The sequence below is a fragment of the Haliotis cracherodii genome, unplaced genomic scaffold (genome assembly GCF_022045235.1).
Source record: "Haliotis cracherodii isolate W230 unplaced genomic scaffold, xgHalCrac1.p SCAF_7, whole genome shotgun sequence".
Classification (NCBI taxonomy): Eukaryota; Metazoa; Mollusca; class Gastropoda; order Lepetellida; family Haliotidae; genus Haliotis; species Haliotis cracherodii.
In genome coordinates, this window is record NW_027266330.1 from 33,739,356 (window position 1) to 33,767,127 (window position 27,772).

A 27,772-nucleotide genomic window follows, 5' to 3' on the forward strand; every position below is an offset into this window, starting at 1 on the left:
GCCACTGGTGGCGCAGCGATCGAGCCCCGATATTTCAGCCCAGTTCGACAAGGCTGGAAACTGGACATTTATGTATAGGATAAAACACGTCCGAGGATTGTTATGATATTTAAAACTCGCATCCCGAGGGATTTTCCGAGGGAAAGGGTTTTAGATATCATAACAACCCGAGGGGAAGTGTTTTATCTTACTTATAAACCGATTTTGAACCTTAAAATTATCCCCAAACTAAATTTCAACCCACTATAAGCGTACAATAAAGCACGTCCAAGGGTTCTTATCACATTTAAAACACGCATCCCAAGGATAACGGTTTTAGATATCATAAAAACCCGAGTGGAAGTGTTTTATCTATCTTATGAACCGAGAAAAGAAACTAAAAACAACATTTATGAACATTTTTATGTTTCGAACATACTTTCCATGAACCTTAGGAAACGGGCGTAAAATATCTGTTGCTGGCGTACGGATCTTGAAAAGGACATTCTAAAAAGCAGTATGTCTTGTCAACACTCTGTAGCCTTGTGGTACACTCACTGGGCTACACATATGAAAGTTGCGAGTACGATCCTCGGGAATATAAAGAAAACATTTGTCATTTGATTTTACATTTCATTAAATGTTTTAATCTGAACGGAAGATATATGAATAAAATACCCAGGATAGTATATAAAAATCCCTGGGATATTATAACACATTATATAGCAAATATGACTAGAATATCCTATAAAATCCCAGGGACATTACAACGTCCCTGTTTATGAGATTTAACCTGACTGGAGAACAATAGGATGACGTCACCGCAGGTTTATAAAGTCAGATAACTCCCTTGCCTCAGGAAGATGAACTAAAGGCGACTATAAATTGACAAAGAAGCAGTGACAGAGTGAAAACAGCACATAACTCACAAGATAATAAAACTGTATTGTCCAATAAATAATTCCATATAAAACAGGAGTGGGAATGACTTTATGTCGTTATATTCATATTCCAGCATCATCACGGAAGGGAGGGGGCACGGGTGGCCCAGTCGTCTAAGGCGCCGCGATTCGCTGTGCAGAGTTGCGTCCCTTGGCACGCCAGAATCCTATGATTGTGAGTTCGAATCCCGGTTCGCCCCGATTATGGTTCTAGGTTTGTCAGCACCATACCCGCGCTCGTGGGTTTCACCAAAGTGGTAAACGTCTGAGAACTGCATCACTTCGGGCTTTCCTCCCACATTAAGTTGACACGCCGCGATATAACTGGAATACTGTTAAAAGCAGCGTTAAACCCAACTCACTCACTCACTCATCACGGAAGGGGACAACTGAAATGGGCTTCAGACATTGTTCGCATGTAGGGAATAAAACCCGAGTCTGCCGCCTGACAAGCGAAATATTTATCCGACCCCACCGACCAAAACTGTTCATGTTGTTCATTGTCTGCAGTGACCTTCGTATACAACTCTACAGTCATGTCGCCCTTGTCAGGGTGACTGGATATCGTATCTAATCATAGAAAAGTTCAAATCGATTCTTGAACGCTCCACTCGCTGGTGTTCAAATTCAAGTTCAGCCACAACAGCACTTGCTCTTTTTTGCTTCTGCCACGTACCAATAGATCAAAATGCAACATACCATTAAGACGATTCCACATACTAATATACAACCAACACATTTATAAAACGCATCACGCCAATAACGTAAATATATAGATCCAATACGTTTTACGTGTCATGAAGTGGAAACTTTGATTTTTCAAACATCCATCTTTGTTTCGCAGTCCCGTCGCACGTCTTCACCAACAGGGTTGAATTGTCACCAGCTGTCAAACATTTGTCGGACTTTCTCAAGTGAAGTGTTTTGTCCTGAAGTTAAAGCATAAATATCTTCATTAACCAACTGTTGCTTCAAGTTTGTGGATGAAATGACCATGTGATATTCTAGGGGTGGTGGTTGGGGTAGGGCTGGGTTTTGGTGTGGGAGTGGTTCGCCTGGGATTTTTTAAAAAAAAGGCTCTAGCAGTAAAAGCTAGGAAAACATTACGTGTCCTCAGGTTTAATAAGACATATTTCATTTCTTCCCAGAGAAATGTCTGCTTGGAGAGCAGGAGGTATGTGGTTCAAAGACCGGACGCGTCATACCAGCAGACGTTAAATGATGTTACTTGGTGTTAACCTGTCTGGCGCTCGGCATTAAGGGGATAAAACAAGGACTGGTCGGCTCGGAGTCAGTACACTGTGTCTGAGTTGAGTATTCAGGTTAAACTGCGGCATGGTGTATCAGTGGGCTAGCACTATAAATCGGCATCAGTCAGGACTAACACACACACACACACACACACACACACACACACACACACACACACACACACACACATACATACACACATACTTGCAAGCACGTCGCTATATAATGCATTAATCTTGAACGCAACATAAACCACCATTTCACATCACCTCACCTTCACTTAACAACTGTCTTATGTCACAATTTGTTAGATTTGTTTGTTCATGTCTGTTCGGAAACTCTTCACCTTCGAGAAATATCTTGTACATGTATAGTACGTATATGTAAATATGTTTCTCACTCGGAAGTCAACTCTGGTCCTGAACTGGTTTGCTTCGTTTGAACTTACGAATATATTAAAGCACAATTAGATTAAATATTTTATGCATCGTTTTTCCGCCAAGATTAATGCTAAATAAAAGACTGAACGGCCAAACATAGACATGTGTGACAAAATGGACAGGTGAGTGAGCTTTAAATATATTTGCGTTTTATCGGGGACACCGCTGGCCTATAGTCAAACGCGCTGTGCAGTGTTGCGTCCCTTTGGTACGCCAGGAACCTATGATTGTGGGTTCAAATCTCGGTTCGCCCAAATTATGTTTCTAGGTTTGTCAACACCGCACCCGTGATCGTGGGTTTCACCAAAGTGGTAGACGCCCGATACCTACATCTCATCTTGCGTTCCTCTCACATTAATTTGACACGCCATGGTATAATGCTGTTCAAAGCGGCGTTAAACCAAACTCACGCAACAATAATTAGCGTATATCATGCCCCCCAAAAAGACACACGAGTCAAACAATTATGAAGTAGGCCCACACCTCGGTGTATGTCCAGTTCATCATATCATCCTGGTAGCAACGGTTATCAGTGACCTCCCCTCTTCTTACACACAGTCGCCGGTTCGTGTGGCCCTGTAAGACCCCAACTGGGAATAACTGCCAGTACTGAAACAAATACGAATCACATCACCTGTTAACTCAAAAAATGGTATGTATGAGTACTGTATAGCATCAGCGATTAAGACTAGCATAATCGATAAACATTGGTTGGTTGTTTTACGCCACACTCAGCAATATTCCAGCTATATGACGGCGGTCTGTAAATAATCGAGTCTGGACCAGACAATCCAGTGATTGATATCATGAGCACCGATCCACGCAATTGGGATCGATGACATGCATCAACCAAGTCAGCGAGCCTGACCACCCGATTCCGTAAGTCGCCTCTTACGACAAGCATAGTCGCCTTTTACGGCAAGAATGGGTTGCTGAAGACCAATTCTACCCCGGATCTTCACGGTTAGAATCGATAAACACAAGGTCTTTCTTGTTACAAATATTTTGCACATTGCCCAAACATACTTGTCATGCTTATTCCCCAGCACTTATACTGCTTCTGTCTATATTGGATATATTTTGTTCGTTCCTTGTGAGTTACACATTTTAATAATGTGGATAATGTCGACGTTTAATGATTATAATCTTGGAGAAGTAGGTTCAGTCTCTACTTAACGATGTGACACACTGCTCGGTAGAGCGTTATATACACACCTGACCTCTTCCGTAGTCGTGACAAGGGCGGAGGCTTGTTCCGTCCATCCTTGTCGCACTCACACACAGACTTGGGTGCGAAACACTTCTAATCTATGAGACAGAAAATCGTCGTTAACTAGTCAGTGATGGACGTATGGGACATCTGTTTAGTAAATGTATCTAATATTTGCATTATCCGTGTCTAAAACAACCTTCCAATTTTGTAAACTATGTTAAAATTAAAGTTATGCGATGTGTAAAATGTAATGTTAACAATGTGCATACAATAGGCAATACATTCTGCTGGTGCTGTTTGTAGAGTCAGCCAACCATCCTAATGTGCGTATAAATTAACACATTTCAGCATAATGTTTGTTTGTTGTTTAACGCCGCACTCAGCAATAATCCAGCTATATGACGGCGGTCCGTAAATAATCGAGTCTGGCCCAGACAATCCAGTGATTGACATCATGTGCACCCACCCACGCAATTGGGATACGATGACATGCATCAACCAAGTCAGTGAGCTTGACCACCCGATCCCGTAAGTCGCCTCTTATAATTACGACCAGCATACACGTAGTCGCCTTTTGTCAGCAAGCATTGGTTGCTGAAGACCTATTCTTCCCAGGATCTTCACGGGTCTCAGCATAATGACCCCATGTGTTAAAGCACTAACCTCTCCTGCATTCAAGACCTTGACGATGGGACACTCCGGGTATATATTTTTTATATACCAGTGGAAGTTGTGACAATGAAGACGTTCCCTCAATTTTTGTCGGTCTGTGATATCACCATAGTTCTTGACCTACAAAGGAGACACGTATTCTTTCTTATTAAAAAAGGTTCCCTTTGTCCATTTCAATCCTTAACGCAACGAAATATGTTCAAAGTGGCTAAGTATAATTATTATTCTATCAATATGCCATCATGTATTGAAAGTGTTCTATTGATATCGACTTGGTTACATGAATGTCGCCTTGATGATGACAAACAAGTCCTTTCACGCGACACTGTACGTCACAACAACAAGGATATTACTGCCTTGGATATATGCGTTCATTTTGCAAATGACAAGGGTTGACAAGGGCCCATTCTGCCCGTGCGCTGCAGCATGGAACAATATTTTAAATCCTAATGAAAGTTATCCTATTTCAAAGAAACGTTTGTTCATATTTTCGACTGATATCAATACTAAATATACATGAAAAATAAATAAATATGCATTCGGTTTTGCAGGAACCGTTCTGCTAATGTCTGAAATTGACCAAGTACATGCATTTGGCCGAAGCTGCTTTTTAGAAGACACCTATGAAGACTCTGCAAACATATGGTGAAAAGAGTGAGTGAGTGAGTGAGTGAGTGAGTGAGTTGGGTTTAACGCAGCTTTCAACATTACTCCACTTATATCACGGCGAGTCAGCTTAATGTGGGAGGAAAGCCCGAAGTGATGCAGGTCTCATACGTTTACCACTTCGGTGAAACCCACGAGCACGGGTATGGTGCTGACAAACCTAGAAACATAATTGGGGCGAATCGGGATTCAAACCCACAATCATAGGTTTCGTGCGTGTTCAAGGGACGCAACTCTGCACAGCGAATCGCGGCGCCTTAGACGACTGGGCCACCCGTGCCCCCTGGTGAAAAGAAAGGCCTTTGAACTTGTCTCATGTTGGTCGTACCAAGTTTTCTGTACCTTCAACATTTGAAGTGGGCGACAAACGGTTCATAGAACCGCATCCCCCTTTGACTGGTAACATAACAAAAGCACACATTGAATTGTATAATGATATTTACCCGTTGAAAGCGATTTGCCTCATAATACAGGTACTTGTACTCGTCGAGCCAGACTTCTGCCACCCTGATGGCGTTAATCATGGCGGGGACCCCACCCTTCTTCCACTTTATGGGATTCACCAAACGGAACACGTGACCCACGTGAGAACAGGGAAGTGTTTCCAAGGTTCCATTGCACATCCATATCTGAAAATACAAATGTATCACTGACAACCAGATTTTGTTTTGTTTCGTGAACACTCTTTGCCAGTTTTGACGTATTTTAATTGAATTGAACGTTCGACTGTGTACGTGGTACCAACGTGTATTACACGGCAACCAATTTCAACGTGTTAATGTTAATGTCAAAAGAAATGAACAATTTGCTGTGTCCGGTTTATGACCAATTTATTATCATGATAGAATTATTATGAAACATTATTTGCGAGTTTTATTGAGTATTTGATGCCCCAAACCTTCATTTCGAGACGAGAAACACTTGATTGTCATCATTGTAAAATACATTTTAGGCAAAATTGTAATGCAGACTTTTGTAAGATTGTTATGTGTTGATTTCCAAAATGAAAACGGTTAAACCAGGAATCAGTACATACAGAACATAATAGAGAAATCAGTAAATAACCACACACGTTCACGTAAACAAATTTTATTGAAATACACAAAAGTAGGTCGACAATCAGTACTTATCACAGACGAATGTCTTGAACGTGCTTCGTTCTTCAATCCATGAAACAGTGTTTGAAACAGGCAGAAAAGTCGTGTTCTTTCCGATCGTTATCCTGTCCGCACTGAGCAAGTAGATAACAGACGTAGAAAGAAGGCCTCAAATCGCCTTCGATTGTACATAACCTTGGTCGACTATGCGCCCGAAGAACACAACAACGGGCCGAGCACATTCACAATTGACCAAATGTACAGTCAACTGTGTCTGTAACAGCTACACAAAGAACTCACGCATCCTCTCCAAATGATCGTCCCACTCCATGGCTGACAATGTCGTTGATGTAAATCTCCTTGTGTAAGCGCACAGTGATGCGATGTAAGGTAGCCGGTACATTCTTCGACCCAAAAAGAAAGAAGATAACAGCAAAAGCAGAAATCTTCTTCGCGCGCCCAGTCAGTGGAATCTGATAATGCTCCTTCAATAGGTCAAAATTTACTAACAAACTTAGCTTGACCAGTTCTATCAAATTGAATACACAATCATCAATTCTTTGTATGGTGAATGAGTCAGTTTTGGGTGAGTTCCCTCATTCAGGTCGGTACGACATCAAGTCTGGGGGCCCGTTAACTCCACCCACTGTCACTTCGTACGATGATGTCGTTCTCCTTGATATATTTGACTTCCTTTCAGAGATGCTCCAACTTAAGTGGGTTCATGTGATAGGGAGGATGTTCATCAGACAATTCCACACCTAAATGTATGTCATTGCCAGCTACATCTTTGCACATCCCGAATGAAATGGACAATCCTTCTCATCTTCATAATCAAACTTCACATATGCTCTTAAAAACTCAGAACTGCACTCTTCTACTTCAGATTCCACACCAAAAACAGTCGCAATAACTTTTGGCGATACATTTCAGACCTGTCATAATATTTTTTATCAGAAGGTGCAGCAGGTTCTGTTTTGGGTGTCTGCAGTTTGTACAGTGACTTTCTGGCAGTTACATAATAACCTTGGTATCTAGCTCTCCAAAGTTGACTGGGGATGGTTAAAGGGGAAGTATACACGCACAAATCACTTTCTTTCTTTTTCTAAACAAAACGCAATTTTAGAATTAGTTAGTATCTGTGTTTGAAAATATACACTCATTTTTTTCACAGTGGAAGTAGGAAGCTCACAATAGTGTGAAAGTGATATGCCGTTATGAGGCCTTCGTTTTACGAGCGAAATAGGCCTGAGTTATCCCCCTTAGATTATGACGTAATTGGTGCCAATTCAACTGGGTCCCTGTCTATTCTCAACGCAAAAGATATCAAGCACCAGTTTGCGGTAAAACAACATGGTCTACGACACACTCCGGCGCAGTGGTGACTCAGCATAACACAATTCTGGCTGGCATCTGAGATGCTAGAATCACAAAACTGTACCTACACCACGTGAAGCGGCTCTAACAAAGCATGATGACGTCATAATGTTTATCAATTGGCACCAATGACGTCATATTGCAAGGGGCATAAGCCATGGTGTTTTTGTTATGGAAATAGAACACTTGGTAAATGTGAAAAATATAAATCGTTTTAGTGCAAAAAATATGTTAATTAAATATGATGTTTTCATACTTTTGTCTATGACACTTCTATGTTAACACTTTTAATGTGGAAAAAGTACAAGAAAAAATGGTTCATTTCCGTGTGAACTTGCCCTATTTTCATCTTTTTATTTTTTGGTCAAAGTAGGTGTGTTTGACACATAGTTTAGTTACTGCATGCCTGATTTGTGATTAAGCCACTGTTCTTTCATGTGCTGGAGTGGCCACCTGACTGTGTGCGCAACGACGAAGTCCCAGATTTGAAAAAAATGTGGCAAATAGCAAATTCATGATTATTATCGAAGTGAAAAATGTAGTATTTGATATTGCGTAGTATGTTGCTAACGCCAAGAATTCAGTTACATCATAAAGACCCGTGAAGATTTCGGGGTAGAAAGGGTCTTCAGCAACCCATGCTTAGCGTAAAAGGTGACTATGCTTGTCGTAAAAGGCGACTAACGGGATCGGGTGGTCAGGCTCGCTGACTTAATTGATGCATGTCATCGATCCCAATTGCGCGTATCGATGCTCATGATATTAATCACTGGATTGTCTGGTCCAGATTCGATTATTTACAAACCGCCGTCATGTAGCTGGAATAATGCTGAGTGTGGCGTTAAACAACAAACCAACCAGCCTTCATACTCCCGATCATCACGTGTGTGCCCTACTCTCAGTGCTTCTGAGGAAGTCTTGACCATGACCTGTCAAAATCGCAACTCATACATGACCTGTTGAAACAGCCCTGGCACGCAATTCAACCCTTCATCCGACAGAACAACTTAAGGTAAGACAAACATGGTGAAAAACGGGATCAACTTTAAGCCTTCACAATAAGTGGCGCAGTAATAGTAATTGACGGAATGGCTTCTTGGAATCTGATTGAAGCGCATATGGTTGTGACCAAATACTGGCCAGATTGGCCTTCCCAAGCAAGGGACCAACGCAGTCAATAATAACCTGACCGAAGGGCTACCCAGATGCCTACATGGGCTTTAAAGGGGCAAGGGGAATCTTCTGATAGGTCTACCGCCTTAAATGTATGAGAAGTCCAACAAAACTATATGGAACGTGCGTACGCAAACTAGGACGGGAGTGATGAGCTAAAATCTTATCATACGTTTCGTTAATACGCAAATCACCAGCCAATTAAGTATCGTTAGCCAAACTCATAACTTGCAGACAAAAATCGAGTGAAAAACATTCACCTCATCTTCAGCAGAAGCTTCTGGTGGTCTCCCTTTACTCATCAAAAAACTCCGCCTTGGTTTGTGAAAACAAGCATGTACCTTGGCAACCTCATCCATAGAAAATGCTGGTGTAAGATGTACAGTAAGCTACGGTTCTAACGAACACGCTTATAACGAACTGACGGATATAACGAACTTCATTTTTTGGTCCCGATTATTTGCTGTAGTTATGCTGTATATATGCTTATAACGAACTACGGTTATAACGAACTAAAATTAGTAGTCCCCTTGAGTTCGTTATAACCGTAGTTTACTGTAGTTGCATTTCAGGATCGAAATGAGTTGCGTCCCCATGCACCTCAGGAAAAGTAATTAGTCGTAATGTGGATTTCACACCTTTAAGTGACACAAATTCTTCTGAAATAAAAAGTAAACACTGGTTCCTTACTGCAGCAGACTTTGGTAGGTAAAAGCTACAAGCCTACTCATCCTTAGTGTTAATGACTTCAGAGTGATTATGCACCGCTTTTAGCAATCGTCCAGCAATATCACGGCGGGGTACACCAGGAATGAGCTATATATATGTGTGAATTGAACCCGGCTTTGAGTACACGACACTCTAAAATCAAACGACCTGGCTTGTGACAGTATATACATCTAAGACCCGACGACGATCCTGAATCCTGTCTGATTTCCTGTTGGACAAACTATCTGCTTCGCTAGAATTCGAACCTGTTGGAACCGAAGTAAATGTTATTTACTGACTCGAATTAACAGATTGATCTGACCTGAAAGCACCCTGGCTATTCCTTGGGGAGTTTCTATGCTCCCTGAAATTACCCTTGTGAGTAAATGAGTACTTATCTTCAAAGGTTGCATCCTGGTGTAACTGAGCCACCTTCTGTTCATCCAAATAAATCTGCACTGCTAGAAATCGTTCAGCAAAATGAGCTGCCTCAACTGCTTCGAAAAACTAATTAAAAAAACACCACCAATCAAACAAAGGTTCCTTTTCCCTAGCAAACTCCACATGAGTATAATCACCACGTTTTTATTAGCTTATATGCCTCAGTGACCAACTCATAAGTGAGTTAGTGAGTTGGGTTTAACGCCGCTTTTAACAGTATTCCAGTTATATCACGGCGTGTCAGCTTGATGTGGGAGGAAAGCCCGAAGTGATGCAGGTCTAAAACGTTTAACCCACGGGTATGGTGCTGACAAACCTAGAAACATAATCGGGGCGATCCGGGATTCGAAACCACAATCATAGGTTTCTGACGTGCCCAAGGGACGCAACTCTGCACAGCGAATCGCGGCGCCTTAGACGACTGGGCCACCCGTGCCCCCTGACCAACTCATGAACCTACAAAGGAGTTTTGTTACTTCATTAACGAATAGTGCCCTTCAATACACTTTCTCCATTTAACATTACCCAATGCTCTTTTGGTCATTTCAAATTTGTTGTAACTTTCTCAAATGAAACGTGGCGGTCGGGCAGCCTAGTGGTTAAAGCGTTCGCTCGTCACGCCGAAGACCCGGTACCGACATTGGTACAATGTGTGAAGCCCATTTCTGGTGTCCCCCGCCGTGATGTTGCAGGAATATTGCTAAAAACGGCGTAAAACCATACTCACTCACTCACTCACTCAAATGAAACGGAGCGACCATTTTTGGTTATGTTGAGGGGAGTGACTTTTGACTGTCTTGCATTTCTAATTCCCTTAATTTGAACTCATGATGACTGTACGCAAGTATGAACCTTCCAACAGAGTTCAATGAACCTGTCGAAGTATGGGCTGTAAGCACTAAAGGAGGTCACTCTGTTTCACGATGTTCGGTCGACCGTAAAAAAAAAGCAACACTACTACAACGACAATAAGCACAATATTTTACAGCCTTAGTCTACTGCAACAATAAACATCAAACATAAACTTACATTTAACACGGCGACGTGACAAGACGTACTGAAACAGCTGTGAGACAAATGCTATGACGTTATGGTTGGTTGGTTTGTTGTTTAATGCCGCACTCAGCAATATTCCAGCTATGTGACGGCGGTCTGTAAATAATCGAGTCTGGACCAGACAATCCAGTGATTAATATCATGAGCATCGATCCGCGCAATTGGGATCGATGACATGTTTCAACCAAGTCAGCGAGCCTGACCACCCGATCCCGTTAGTCGCCTTTTACGACAAACATAGTCGCCTTTTACGGCATGCATCGGTTGATGAAGACCTATTCAACCCCGGAATCTTCACGGGTCTTCATGATGTAACTGAATTCGTGGCGTTAGCAACATACTACGCAATATCAAATACTACATTTTTCACTTCGATAATAATCATGAATTTGCTATTTGCCACATTTTTTTCAAATCTGGGACTTGATAGACATAAATAGAATCGACAAAACCCTTTATATTTACATACTCATAAGAAATATCCCCTATTGGATAGGGAGAATATACGAACAAAAGATATTTAAAGCCATTGAAAAGTCCAGAAAATTACACACACATTCATATCACAATATCCTTGCAACACAACTGAATGCACTATTTAGCATTCTATGTCTTTTCTATGAAAATAGTGTACTACCGACATACTATCCCTGCTTAAATGAATTACCCCTACTTCCCCATGGACATAATATTATAATAGATAATTGCAAAGAGCTGAATTACGAACCTTGGTTGGGGACGAACAGCAGTTACCCATGTGCGTTAACGTAATGCGTTATCTCTCATTGGCTATTATCAGAATATCGCTAAAAAAATCGTACTTTGAATGACAGTTCCAAGTTCTCTGATCCCCAGAACATGAGCTGCGGGTCATACGTCCCCAGGGTGGTGAACCACTGTCTGTTTATAGCAAACAACCCACCTGGCATTGTAGGGGATCTGCAAACAATGATAGCATGATTTCATTACAAGTTTATCATGTGATTTGTTTTGTTTGGAGTGTTATTACTCCACGAGACTCCTCTCAACTCCATTCGTATATTTTTAGCAAAGCTGTAAGCGAATAATTATCTGTATCAATTTATATAATAACGGAAAAAAGTAACTGTGTTTTATATAAAGTGGTGTAAACGTTATATTATTGAACATAACAACATAATATTTGGTCTTTCGACTGATCAATGTTTTATCATACCCAACACATTGATAAACAGAGACATAGCGACACGCCCTAAATAAGGGGTAGTCTAACATCTCAATTAGTGAGTGAGTGAGTGAGTGAGTTGGGTTTAACGCTGTTTTTAACATTATTCCAGTCATATCGCGGCGTCTCAGCTTAATGTGTGAGGAAAGCCCGAAGTGATGTAGGTCTCAGACGTTTACCACTTCGGTGAAACCCACGAGCACGGGTATGGTGCTGACAAACCTAGAAACATAATCGGGGCGAACCGGGATTCGAAACCACAATCATAGGTTTCTGGCGTGTCAAGGGACGCAACTCTGCACACCGAATCGCGGCGCCTTAGACGACTGGGCCACCCGTGCCCCCACACCTCAATTAACAATGTCAAGATCGGGTTTGACCACCATTTGCGTTGATACAGGTGAGGCACTGACACAGCTAATTGAAGACACCAGAATATTGAAAACAGCCTGTGGGATGTTGTTCCAAATGTCAACCAATGACTGGATCAACTGTGGTAGCGTTATCGGCTGGTTCTGGTCCTGTCGTAGGCGTCCCTCCATCTCATCCCAGACATGTTCTTTGGGGGAAAGGTCTGGACAGACAGCCGGCCATTTCAGTACAGCAATGCTACGCTGCCTTTTGTTGCCTGTTACAACTATCCTGCTGCAACGTGACGTGACGTCCCTGCATTTGCACAAAGGGTAGACCATTATATCGAACGATGTCGTCCCGGTGGCATGCGCCATTCCAGTTACCATTTACAATGATGAGCTATGTTCTCCCATGAGTTGTAATGCAACCCCATACCATTACACTTCCGACCCTAAAGTAACCACGTTGAGTGACACAAGCGTCGCCAAAACGTTAACCTAAAACTACCATCAGGACTGTCGAGATGAAACCACTGTGAACAGTATTCTGTACCAGTCTCTGAACATCAGAAGCTGGACGTGCCTGATGTTGAACCGGAAGCAGATTTGGGCATTATTTATTTTCAGAATAAATATACTTTTCTTGGTCATTTTATGAAGCAAAGTTACTTGTTTCCGTTAGGAAAGATTGCCTCTGTACAATACTTGCCTGATAGGATCAGTGGGTGTTTTCAACTGACTCTTCCTTGCATGTTTGACATATCCCCAGTTGAAGATGAATTGCTTCCATGTGAACACTCCTAAGCGGTTGGTTGTATTCATGATGTATGTATGAAATGTTTCATATCCAATATTGTCCACCATAGGAAAAGGCACATTCTTTGGATTTTGACGAATACGATCAAGTAGTGGTTCCAACCAACCTAAAAATAGAGGTGAGATGAAATGGGGTTTAACGTCGCGTCCAAGATTATTGCACTTATATAGCGACGTGCATGCCGCAGTTTAACATGAATACCCCACTCAGACACAGTATACTGACTCCAAGCCGACCAGTTCTTGTTTTAGCCCCTTAATGCCTAGCGCCAGACAGGGTAACAACAAGTACCATCTTTTAACGTCTTTTGGTATGACGCGGCTGGGGATCGAACCCCGGACCTTCCGCTCTCCGGGCGGACGCTCTACCATTAGACCACGGAGGCGGTCCCCTAAAAATAGAAACACACATAGAGAAACATATATGTACTGAGAGGCGGTCCGGAAAATAGGTTCAATATATCGGTACATTCGAGATAATGAGGTTCGACTGTACATAAAACATCTGTGTGCTCATATGAGTATTCTGTAATCTTGGATATATTTTTCACAATGATTTGTTCGAGAACACACAAGAAAAATATTTCTGTCACCCGGTTTTACTTTCAAGCAAATCGTTCGCTGGACATGTCTGGTCTGTTTATATAAATATAAATTAAAAATAATGAAATTACATACTGATTACTTATACTTGTGTTTTTATCGTATATATCGTATATATCGTCGGTTAGTTAGTACCCTTCTATTACTAATACAAACACGACGGATCGTCATCGGTGTCATAATTGGTACGAGCAACCATTTATGCTGTGTGCATCCATACATATGAGCCAGGTCAATACATTCGTAGTGAAGATTCCGGGGTAGAATAGGTCTTCATTAACTTGTCTTAAGAGGCGACTAACGGGATCGGGTGGTCAGGCTCGCTGACTTAGATGATGCATGTCATTGATCCCAATAGAGTGGATAGATGCTCATGATATCAATCACTGCATTGTCTGATTCAGACTCGATTATTTACAGACGGCCGTCATATAGCTGGACTATTGCCGAGTTCGGCGTTAAACAACAAACCAAACCAAACTACTCGTACTGTTGTTGATTTCGATCTTATCTTTGTTCGCTTTCTGAAAATCAAGTATAGTAGCAATTGCGCGATGCAGTTACTACGAGCAAGACTAGGGTAATCATGAAGTTGATTGTTAACTCCCGAGATTCATTGTTGCTAAGGTTGTTGTGAGCAAGTGGGCCTGAGAGTTATCTTACCTCACTGTGTCGCACATAAAAAATATAATACTTTTGCCCTTTATATAACATGTCCTTGTGGAACATATTTATATAATGTTATTACTCACATTTCCTTATGCCTTACGCATTAATACGGGGGCGGTCGGGTAGCCTCGTGGTTAAAGCGTTCGCTCGTCACGTCAAAGACCCGGGGTCGATTCCCGACAATGGGTACAATGTGTGAAGCCCATTTCTGGTGTCCCCCTCCGTGATATTGCTGGAATATTGCTAAAAGCAGCGTAAAACCAAACTTCTTCACTCGCTCACTCAATGATATCACACTGTAACCCATTAGATCATAATTATTATAATATATCACATTTCACACGAAAAACATAAAACGTTATCGCTGGATAATAACCTCCAGACTATACGACAAAACAGATTACACAGGGAGTAAAAGGCAAGATAGCCATGAAAATTATATGAATGGCTCGGTGAAAATCAAAGCATTGCGGTATTGATAAGAGCTCTTCCGTTTACTTTGAATGTCGTTGGTGGAAGATAAATGTTTACCTGGATAACATTCGATGTGGGAGTCGAGGAACACCAGCACAGGTCCAGCAGCCACTTCATATCCTGTCAGCCTCGCTCTGATTAGACCCTGCTGCTTCCGGTGTCTGACAATCTTCACCTTGCCCAATTTTGACATGTATGTCTTCAAGGATGCCTTCAAATGATCTAAAGGATAACGTACAAGCCACATAACACACATTGCTGAACAGTAACATATTAAACATAAATCTTTAAGGCATGAACAAGTAAAATCAATTATGAAAATAATAATAATAATCATCATCATCATCATCATCATAATCATCATAATAATTGAATTTTATGTCCCCTTTGACACAATTGTGATTGACAAGATTGAGGAAAAACATGGCAAATATGCGGACCTCACTTTCCAAATGTCACGCTTGCATCCCAAGTACCAAGTTCTCCGACGCCCCATTGTTCTCGGTGCCTCAGGTTTGGTACCTCCCAATCTGTTGACTGACATTGGGAGAGTACCCAGGTTTTCTTCCAGGAATACATCCCTTCTGACAATCAGGGTAATGCAGAAGGCTGCAGTGTTGGGGAGTCTTCACATTCTGCTAAAAGTTCTGGTTGTGTTTGACTAGGCAGCGCTTCCTGGGAGAAGTCCCATTCGCTGTCTGGGCTGCGTGTAGAGGGAGCAAGGGCCCTGAGCTCATAATGATCCTAACCAGCCTGACTGTGCCAGGATCACCCAAACCCTCTTTGCTGCATTTTTTATTTTAATGTGTTAATAATAATGATAATAATAATAATAATAATAATAATAATAATAATAATAAAGCGGACAGAACCCTTTCCATATCAAATAGGAATCTCTGCATCAAACAGATTGTACGATTCCGACTTTGGCACGAACATGTGTTCATGAATCACTGTCAAATGGTGATGAAACCTTGTGTTTGCGAAAAGGTGAGCGTATCATGTCACAAACACATGTATATATTTTGTTCTGAAAAAAACCCCGACTACCCTGGAGCCTGATGTGGCCTATGCAGCAAATTAATATATCCCTTGAAAACCATTTGTCAAAGCTGTGTGTCAACTACTCATTGTAAGATCCAGTACACAACAATGTTGTCCTGGCAAACCCTACACATGAATCATTGAACAAGTATAACCTATTATACAACGTAGTGTTTTCCGGTACCTTGAGTAGATGCATCGTCAACAAGAATTATCTCCCTTATGAGATGTGCAGGAGATCGGTCAAGGACGCTGTGGACAGATCTGAGGAGAGTGGACCAAGCCTCGTTATGGAAGCAGATGATGACACTAGCTGGAGGTACATCGGCTGGGTACAATATTGACTTACATCTGTAAAGTGAAAACAATAGTCGAAAGGTCAATATACACTGCGCCAATGTTGCGCCGATAAACAATCCAAAAATGACATCGGAACAATGCAATGTCAACGCTAGAAAATAACCAGTCTCGATTGTCCGACGAAACAGATTCCAGTGGGCGTAAAAGGCAACATACGATGAAAGCTTTATGAATGGATCTGCTATAGTGAGTGAGTGAGTGAGTATGGTTTTACGCCGCTTTTAGCAATATTCCAGCAATATCACAGCGGGGGACACCAGAAACGGGCTTCACACATTGTACCCATGTCAGGAATCGAACCCGGGTCTTCGGCGTGACGAGCGAACGCTTTAACCTCTAGGCTACCCGACCGCCACTGGATCTGATATAGCACCAGAGAAGTATATAAGTATGTATAAGTGTCATCACACAATTTCAGAGTAAATTTTAGACGAAGATGTGAATAAAGGGACGTTGAAGTGGGTATCTGTAAAAACTGCCAATTAGGAGAATTTGAGGATGAATTTCATGTTTTATTAGTATGTGATAAGTATGAACATCTTAGAGAAAAGTATATTCCAATGTTTAACAATAGGCATAAAACAAGATGTTAATGATCAGTCTTATAAAATCCGTCAACTCTGCTTTTATACGTTCATTAGCCATATTGTTGAAACATATATTCTCTGTCAGATAGTTTTTAATATATCATGTATATCACGTGACTAAACAAATGAAACTGAAAATGTCAACTGTATGGCCTAAAATACGGAATAAAATATCTATGAATGGATCAATGAATAGGTGTTCGTTTTAAACCACGCCTACTTGCTTGATTGACAATGTCAGTCAAAGTATTGCTCACCCTAACAGTGACTGTAGAATCGTACATGACTCCGTGTACAAGGTAGTGTATCTTATTGTTTAACAGTGATTGCAGCTGTGTTGCAATGTTTCTGTTGGGATTCGGTAGACGCTCATTGCGTTGTGTTTGGACAGTGATCAGTCGTCAGGGAGTTACTATATTGAAATCTTGGTGTGGTGTGTACATTTCCGGTCGGGTATACCGTGGACTGTGATAGAATGTTATGGAAACTTCTATAATGTTCTAGTGCAGATGGACTGGTGAGGTCACTGTATGAATATTTCCATTAGCTTGATAGGCTGTTTTTTGGTGTGTTTACGTATTTCTCACGCATTTTCATCACATCGAAAACAGCTTTTATGTGAGGATCGCTCATCATCCCTGATACCCTGCCAAGATCATCTCGGAAGCTTGACTACTGTCGCTGCTTGGTGATTATATATTATTATCACTGACTTTTGCTATCATCACTGTATGTTTGTATTTGAGATGTTCACTGCTATGTATTATATACTGTCATTGAGTTCAAACAATAAACAATTAATAATTTCATAGTTAATTGAGTTGATCAAATGAAAGGTATATATATATATATATATATCCATTACACTGACATCAACGTAATGCTAAATTGTCACAATATGATTGATTCCCGTTTTGAGAGCAAGTCCTATTTTCGTATTATTCCGTTTCATATTATATACACATGCATAAATCAATAATTCACAAAGTCTGCCTAACTGTGAAAGTGGCTGTGTTGCGAAACATCTGTGTGGCGACGTTCATCATACTTAAGCAGAATACTACAATGTGTGCCTGGGGCTCGCGCACTCAGACAGTCAAGGCGTAGTATCGTGACTGCACTGAATAAAGTACACGTAAAATGCTGTTGTTACTTTGCTATTTTAACGTTAATTTAATCACTCACGGCCATTTGTGTGGTGTGTCTAACTCGCGAATTTAGAGTGGGTGAGTGAGTGAGTGAGTGAGTGAGTGAGTGAGTGGGGGCTATGGTTGTGAGTGAGTGAGTGAGTGAGGGCTATGGTTGTGAGTGAGTGAGTGAGTGAGTGAGTGAGTGAGTGAGTGAGTGAGGGCTATGGTTGTGACTGGGTGAGTGAGTGAGTGAGTGAGTGAGGGCTATGGTTGTGAGTGTGTGAGTGAGTGAGTGAGTGAGTGAGTGAGTGAGTGAGGTTTTAGTAATATTCCAGCAATATCACGGACACCAGGAATGGCTTCACTTGTTATACCCATGCTAGGGGTGGAACCTTGACCTGCTGTGACGAAAGAACGATTGAACTACAAGGCTAGCCCACCGCCCCAGAAAACAGTTAGAATACATTACTGTACCATATGAATGATAAGACATTTTCCTGTACCACACTAACTGTTTAATTGGCATTCCAGAAGTTGATCATGAGTAAATAACAAAACATTCAACTTTATGGTTAACAGCTTCTGGTTCTATTGCATTCAGCGACATTTCGATGTATATTCCAGCTTAATATCTGTGAAAGAATCTACACCGAAGTTACTCTTTCTTAGTTGCATTTTGTCTTATTTCCTGTCAGTCTGGTTCCCTGGGTATGCTACGCTGACTCTACACTGTAGCCAGCGCAGCATACCCATGGACCCAGGCTCATTTCTAGTGCCATACATTTTGTATCCCCTATACATACATTTATTTAAGTGTCAATTCTTACATATAATGTCAAGAGGTTAGATAAGTTCATGTGACATTAAAAGTTAGACCCGCAAAGATTCTGGGTAGAATTGGTCTTCAGCAACCCATTCTTGCCGTAAAAGCCGACTATGCTTGTCAAAAGAGGCGACTAACGGGATCGGGTGGTCAGGCTCACTGACTTGGTTGATGCATGTCATCAAATTCAAATTGGGTGGATCTATGCTCATGATGTCAATAACCGGACTCTCTGGTTCAGACTCGATTATTTACATATAGCTGGAATATCGCTGAGTGCGGTGTTAAACAACAAACAAACATGCAAAAGATAGGATCAGATCACGAGGTTGGTTAGACCATTTTTCGCGGAGTTTTATTTGGTATTTCAGCAATTAGACACCAGGGTCCGAGTGATCAAACCTACTTCAAGCAGGGCGCACGGGTGGCCCAGTCGTCTAAGGCGCCGCGATTCGCTGTGCAGTGTTGCGTCCCTTGTGCACGCCAGAAACCTATGATTGTGGGTTTGAATCCCGGTTCGCCCCGATTATGTTTCTAGGTTTGTCAGCACCACACCCGTGCTCGTTGGTTTCACCGAAGTGGTCAACGTCTGAGACCTGCATCACTTCGGGCTTTCCTTTCACATTAAGCTGACACGCCGCGATATAACTGGAATACTGTTAAAAGCGGCGTGAAACCCAATTCACTCACTCACTTCTTCAAGCACGTGCAACACTCTCAGAACCCAAGCACCAAAACTGTTTAAACGACTTTTGATAACCGTATACGTATTTTAAAAGATATCAAATAACTCTTTCCTCTTTTGTGTGAGACCTGCATGATTCACGTGAAATATTTTTCCCCTAGCCTCTCCCATGGACAATATTTGCCAACTCGGATTTATGAAATGCATGTCCCGGTGTAAGTATTCAATTCAAACAGGACCTTCGAACACATTTATCAGTCACCTTAGTATTACTTCCCCATGTTGATGGGACTATACTCAGTCAATGTAGCCCCGGTCAATTATTTTAATATCAATCTCCTTTTATTTTGAAGGGAAACCTACCAAATAACACGTAAAGTACAATGCACGGAATAACATAGAGGGTCCTGCAAAAAACATTTATTTCACCGTTGCATACAAATGATAATATTAGTGTAACTGGTAGGGAGATGTTCAATGGCGAACAGACTCGGAACAGACAATTTCCTCCTTGAAACAACTGACAATGAATGATAAATATAACATAAAAAGTTTGAAATACCTTTATTAATGACAACACATGCAAAGGCAAGTCAATTGTTCGACTGACAAAAGCACGTGAACATATGTTTCATGTCAAAATAGAGAATTCCTCTAACATTTTTGCTCTCAAGCTGGAGCCATATCAATAGGTTTTAAGTTTTTAACAACGCACGGAAGAGGATTTATAGCTATCCCATACGTGGGATATAGTTGCATGCAGAATGTGCTAAATTGATATCGGGAACGGTTTCTGCACGCGCTAGGAAAGGCGCGAGCATCAAAATTCATACTGTCGATGATCGCTTTGGACGTCCAAGGGCAACAATTGCAGCCCCGGACAGCTTTAGGAGTCGGTTGCAAACTGCCTCTCACATTAGGGACCGGTTCTAACAGGCAGCTGGTGTACGAGTACATGTCCACATGGTGCGACATCATCTGGACATTCGCGTGCACGACGTCCATGTGTCATCCCATAACTTACTGCACGTCAACTGAATCAAGGATCACGTCAGCACGGGAAAAATGGACGTTGGGCTAATGTCATGTTTCCTGACGAATCGAGGTTCAATCTCGACTTCCATGACAGAAGGAATCGAATTTGGAGACGTCCTAATGAGTGTTTTATGAACGCTAACGGCGTACAGCCATCTTTCCGAATCAAGGGCGTTAACTGACTATGACAGTCCAGTTTTCACCCTTGCCGAACTAGGCTGGTATTCCGGAGTTACATTTTGGCTGGACTAACGAGTCTTTGCATTGTCCAATCAAAATCGCGAAACGAACTACACGGATTTCAACTTTCAGATTTCGGTCGACTGCAGGATTTGCAAAGCCTGTGTACCGCCAATTTGGCGTCGACATATATTTTGCAAATCTTTTCATGTTTTTAATCAAGGTGCTTATGTGATTTCATGCACTTCGCGGCGTAGGACCCGTTTTATTACAATATAGATCTTGATCACGATGAGATCGTTTTGACTGGGCGCCGCCATATTGTTTGAAGCAAATGCAAGTGAGTGGTTGAATCTTATTGGTCAATAGAAGGGACATAGAAGGGACATAACTCATAATAGCGACTGGTGGCGCTACGATCGAGCCTGGAATTTCCAGCCTAGTTCGGCAAGGGTGGGAACCGGACTTTTGTAGTCAGTTAACTCTTTTGCCTCGGGAAGATGGCGAACGGTATGACCGTTTTGTTGTGGGCCTAAATGTTACGGGGTGGTATCACAATAACTGGCTGAACTGTGTTCTGTATTGTGTCAATACTGTTTTTACAACATCATTGCACCACTGGCCATGTCATTTGCACAAAGTGTTGGGCATTTTTTGCATCTTTCAAGATGATATCGCACGTGTTCACCGTGCCAGGATTGTGACCCAATCCCTCCAACAGCAAACCATCCATGTCATGCCACGGCCATGACTAGCACTCAGTCCTGACCTTTCCCCAAATGAACACGTTTTCGGACGTGGTATTGGCAGACGTGTACATCAACGTCAAATTCTACTCTCAATGAACTGATTTCAGTAATGAAAAACATAATTCAAAATGACATTGATCGGCTCAACATAAGCATGACTCGAAGAATGTGTGCATGTCTGGCCAACAGAGGTGGTTTTACCCGATATTAGTGACGTTGGTCGCTAAGTGTAAATTTCTGTTTTGACCCCCGACCTCTTTAACGACCTAATGCGCCGCAAGCTCGCCATACCAACCACAGGAACCCAATAGATCTGATCACATTCTCCTAGGTATGATCGTATCATATACATTTGCCAATACCATATAGATCAGATATGTTTCGATGATTCTCACTATCCCCTTATGTTTTGCGTAGTATACTACACTCGCACACTTTCTTTATAATCAGGGGCGGTCGGGTAGCCTAGTGGTTAAAGCGTTCGCTCGTCACGCCGAAGACCCGGGTTCGATTCCTGACATGGGTACAATGTGTGAAGCCCATTTCTGGTGTCCCCCGCCGTGATATTGCTGGAATATTGCTAAAAGCGGCGTAAAACCATACTCACTCACACTATCATCATGTTTTCGAAAGATGGTGACCAAAACCATTTCCGCAATTATAAGAAATCACTGCTTATGACAGAGCCCATTGTAAGATTCCGACTAGGTCATGAGCATGTGTTTATGCATCACCAATAGTTCTGCTACCATGTTTTCGCGAAAGGGTGAGCGTATCCTGCTCCTCTGGTGGCACACGTTACAAACACGTTCAAAGGCAAGTCAATTATCCAACTGAAGAAAACACGGAAAGATATGGTACAAACCAAAGCAGATATAATTGTATCATGGATCAGATATAAAAAAAAAATGTAACTTATGGTCACATTTGGAGTTGACCTCCACAAGCCTAACCTAAAACTTTTTGAAATTTTTTTTTCTGAGGCCTTGAACGATGTAACCTTCATCAAACAACTCGTGTTTTAATTTGAGAATGAGCTCGTGTCAAGTTGTTAAAAAATGGAATTCTATTCTGTGTTTAATGTGTCGTTGTCATTAGATCAATTTAGATAAATTTCACATAACATTCGTTATCGGCACTTATAAAGGTTAAAAATATTTCCTTGATTTAGGGAACAGTGCTGACAAAACCCACAAAACTAGACTGGTAAAGATGTTCCAGTCTTCTGCTGTTACACTCCTTAAGAACTTAGCATATCAAAGGCTCTGCCAGTCTCCGATCCCCACACCTGTAACTAGTTGATGCGTTGTAGTACTCAATCAATATTCAAAATTGTAAGCAATTGTGAATGTGCCTTGGGCCGTATTACCGAACTATAATTATACTGGAAATACCTGCTGAATGCTCTTGGTGATCACTATTCAACTACACATGGAGATGAAACATATCAATGGTGTTGGAACTATTGATGGAAATAATTATATAGAGTCAAGTCTTGATTATTGCCGAAACAGATTCCAGTGGGCGTATACGGGAACAAAACTGGGGAACATTATATGAATGGATCACTGAAAATCAGCGACAGCAGGTATTGGCGAAACGAGTACGCAATTTCTGCCCTGCCGGTAGCATCCGCCACAAATACGATTTGCATGAAAAGCAAGTGTTTCAGAGCTACCCCGACATACGGGATGCGAAAAATTACCTTAAAACAGTATAAGGGTGTCCTTAGATGTCAAGTCGCTTGCGCAATGTTGTAACCCTATAGCGCCGAGAATACATTATTTAATAATCATTTTTAAAAAGACAGAATAAATGTTGATTTAAAATCTTAGAGCAGGAACCAGCTGCAGGTAATTGATTTCAGTTGGTGAAATTTATCATACTTCCTTGACATATTTACATTACATGACATGAAAGAATTTGTTCAGGTGAGCACTTGACTTTTCTTTGCAGGACGTAATATTATGTCTGCGCCATCAGTGGTGCAGGAGTGAGTGAGTTGGGTTCAACGCCGCTTTTAACAGTATCCAAGTCATATCACGGCGTGTCAGCTTAATGTTGGAGGAAAGCCCGAAGTGATGCAGGTATCAGACGTTTATACCACTTCGGTGAAACCCACGAGCAAGGTTATGGTGCTGACAAATCTGGAAACATAATCTGGGCGAACCGGGATTCGAATCATAGGTTTCTGGCGTGTCCAAGTGACGCAAGTCTGCACAGCGAATCGCGGCGCCTTTGGGGTTTGACGCAGTCAACGTTTGGTATAAGGTCTGATAACAACTGATACCATACTATTGCAATTCACAAATGCTCATTATATGGTCAGAATGTTAAAGTGGACACTAGCAGAGATTTCCCATGATTATAGAAAGTTTTTTTTCGCTTGTATTTACATACATACTCTTCCAGCCTACTGTCTGGCAGACGCCGATGTACGGAGATCCGGTCGCTCACCAGTTGGTTAAAGCCATTTCTCTTCTTCCCCTCTTTATATTCCCCCTCCTCCTCTTTTGTGTGCTTGTAATTGTAAACAGCTCCCCATTCTCCTGGGGGAAATTGACTACAATTAGGAACCGGGTATGCAGTCATGCATAAACAAAGACGACAGTGATACCCACCTTACCTAGGGCTGTCGTGTCAGAGACCTATATATTAACAATGGTAGTTTCTATGTTACATATGACTAAAACACAAAATGAACTATTAGCATTATTTATCAACATTTTAAGAAGCGTCTATCTACGTATAATAAATAGTAGTCTAAAATACAAATCATCAATACTGTTATTGTCAAGATGAAAATGGGTCATCATGAACCCTTCACCAAGAGTGAGTGAGTGAGCGCTACTGGAATATTATTCACGGCATAAAGGGAAAGTTAACTATTGGACGAGAACGTTTGCAATACAAAAAAAACCAACATTATTCGCAATAATGCGGTAAAGTTTACTGTTAATATACATATGGAATAAAACATAAGTATACGCAACAGAATAGTGTCTGATAACATAAACCTAGGAGATAAAGTAACGTCTCTATGTAGGGAATCGAACCGAGGTTTTCGGCAAGACGAGCCGTGGCAACCATACTCGTGAATATCCGGGGGTAGAATAGGTCTTCACAACCCATGCTTGTCGTAAGAGGCGACTAACGGGATCGGGTGGTCAGGCTCGCTGATGCATTTCATCCTACCCCATTTGCATGGATCGATGCTCAATGAGGTCAATCACTGGATTGGCTGGAACAGATTATTTACAGACCGCCGACATAAAGCTGGAATAATGCTGAGTGGGGCGTTAAACAACAAACAAACACACAAAACTTGGCTACCAAATCACCTCAAGAGAGCGTCAGCATTATAAGAGCTGTAACCTTTGTCTTACCTGGACCATTCTCCGGACTGTGCTCTACAAACGGTGGATAGGTTACATTACTGTCTTCTCCTCCGTACCAATCCACATAGTATTCCACATCATGGGTTTTATGTGTATAACGTCCAAGCTGCTCGGCCGCCTTGTCCGAGAGCACTTCTTTCTTGTAGTTACTTTGGTTCGTTTCTTCAGGGACGATTGCTTGACGACTCCGATGTAACCAATTAGCGTTTGATTTAACATCACCTGGTGTGTGGCTTTCGTCCTCTTCATCATGTTTCATATCGGCTACAGCAGCATCAACATGTAGACGTGGCGACTTATGGACAGCAATCACTCTATCATTTCGTTTGTATTGACCAAAGATCTGCATTAAAATTCTTGCTGTAAATACAATTGAGAACAACATACAGGAAAATCTGATGATGTTAAGTGTTGAACGCCTCATACTGTACGCGGAGAATCGATGTTGTTGCTATACTACAAATGTCCAGGCTGTGATCACTTGCACGCAGTACTCGTACTGACAGACACTATACTTGGAAAGCTGTGATATATTGATATTGATATATTATGTATTTGGCGGACTTCATGCGAGACCGTCGTGACCCGATCAAACATTTCCAGCAATCAGCACGCAATGAAATGAAGTTTGCTTTAAAGTCACGGTTAGAACTCATGGCTAGAATTGAAGCGTCATTTTTGTCATGCACACACGTGCATCGATACGAAATCGTCAGATATTTTTTATTAGTAGAACCTGATTCCGCATGCCGGATGTTGGATGTGGGATATAAGATGCCGGATGCCGGATGCCGGATGCCGGACGCCGGATGTGGGATATAAGATGCAGGATGCGGGATGTTGGAAGCCGGACGTCGGATGTGGAATACAGGATGCCGGATGTTGCATACTGGACGCCGGATGCGGGATATAAGATGCCCGATGCCGGACGCCGGATGGGGATACAGAATGCCGGATGTCGGATGCCGGATGCCGGACGCCGGATGCGGGATATAGGACGCATGTACAGGATGTTGTTTACAGGATGCCGGATGTGGGATGCCGGACGCCGGGTATGGGATATAAGATGCAGGAAACAGGATGTGGTATACAGGATGCCGGATGCCGGATATGGGATGCAGGGTGCCGGATGGCAGATGTTGGATGGCGGACGCCGGATGTGGGATATAGGATGCAGGATGCCGGATGTCGGATGTCGGATGCCGAACGCCGGATGTGGGATATAAGATGCAGGATGGCGGATGTTGGATGCCGGACGCCGGATATGGGATATAGGATGCAGGATGCCGGATGTCGGATGCCGAACGCCGGATGTGGGATATAGGATGCAGGATGCCGGATGTTGGATGCCGGACGCCGGATATGGGATGCAGGGTCCCGGATGCCAGATGTTGGATGGCGGACGCCGGATGTGGGCTACAGGATGTTGGATATAGGATGCAGGATTTTGGATGCCGGGTCCGGACGCCGGATGTGTGATGCAGGGTGCCGGATGCCGGATGCCAGACGACGGATGACATGCATGGTATTGACGCCAGGCGTCATTTGTCTGTTACCGAATTTCGGATGCCACTTGCTGGAAGCCAGATTCAGATGCCAGAAACCAGATACTTTATACCGGATGCCAAGAGTGACTCACGCAGAAATCTTCCTCCCACATCAAGCTGACACGCCGTGATATAACAGGAATACTGTTCAAAGCGGCGTTACACCCAGTCACTGAGAATATGGAGTCAGCGATGGTAGGGTTGATGCAATATGGAGTGGTTGACGGCAATGTTGGAATATGGAGTGATCAACGGCAATGTTACTAATGACTTGATGATGCTGTCTCGTGCCATCATGAGAAATGCCAGCTATCTGAGAGTCATTATTATGATAAAGGCGGTATGGTGACTATGGCAATGCTATGTTACGCAAAAGCAGCATGTTGTGATGAGTTGGATCCCTCAGTTATTGATGCCGTGGACAACATGTGTTCAAGTCATTAACCTGAATGGATTTCCTCGTAAACGCTACTTCTGTGATATTGAATGGATATGATACCTTCATTGTGTAAAAGCCAGACTGTAAAATATTCAATACGGGACACTGTTATTAACAACAACTTCTTTTGTTCTGTGTCTTGCTCCTTCAACAGGTGAATGCTGAGGAAGTACATAGAGTACATGGCTATATATGTTTACACAACACAAGGTGGAGTGAATGTACAAAGATAACAATATAATGACAAAGCCAAACCGTGTGAATTCAGGGTGTTAGGTGACTATTATATCATCAGCTGATACATACGGTGGCCCATAAGGGACATGGAGTCTGTTTTTTCCATATTTTGATATTACACTTACTTTTATCGTTACCTTTTGCAAATTAACACGATTTGTCTTATTTGTGAACCATCAAAATATTGAAAAGCAGACTCCATGTCCCTTATGGGCCACCATAGATACATTATTTTTTCAGCAAAGTCATGCAAAAAACAATTTACCAGCAGACTAAAAATTTAGTCAATGACAATAGAATAACCAGTCTCGAATTTCCACTGAAACAGATTGCCTTGGGGGTAAGAGGTAAAACAGGGGGGAAGAATATTTTAATGCAAAGACAACAGGCGTTCACGACTCCAAACATCTCATCAGATGACGGCA

General features: G+C 42.0%; 1 protein-coding gene across 1 annotated transcript; it reads right to left on the reverse strand.

Annotated features, from left to right (window-relative positions):
* Positions 1 to 1,708: 1,708 nt before the first annotated feature.
* LOC139448548 (polypeptide N-acetylgalactosaminyltransferase 1-like) lies at positions 1,709 to 25,548 on the reverse strand. Its single transcript, XM_071230115.1, has 11 exons — positions 25,113 to 25,548; positions 24,131 to 24,275; positions 16,362 to 16,528; positions 15,191 to 15,355; positions 13,281 to 13,494; positions 11,836 to 11,953; positions 5,606 to 5,791; positions 4,488 to 4,616; positions 3,827 to 3,919; positions 3,095 to 3,220; positions 1,709 to 1,849 (listed from the first exon to the last, which is right to left on the reverse strand). Exons 1-11 carry the CDS (start codon positions 25,546 to 25,548, stop codon positions 1,709 to 1,711), a joined length of 1,920 nt encoding a protein of 639 aa, XP_071086216.1.
* Positions 25,549 to 27,772: the final 2,224 nt, after the last annotated feature.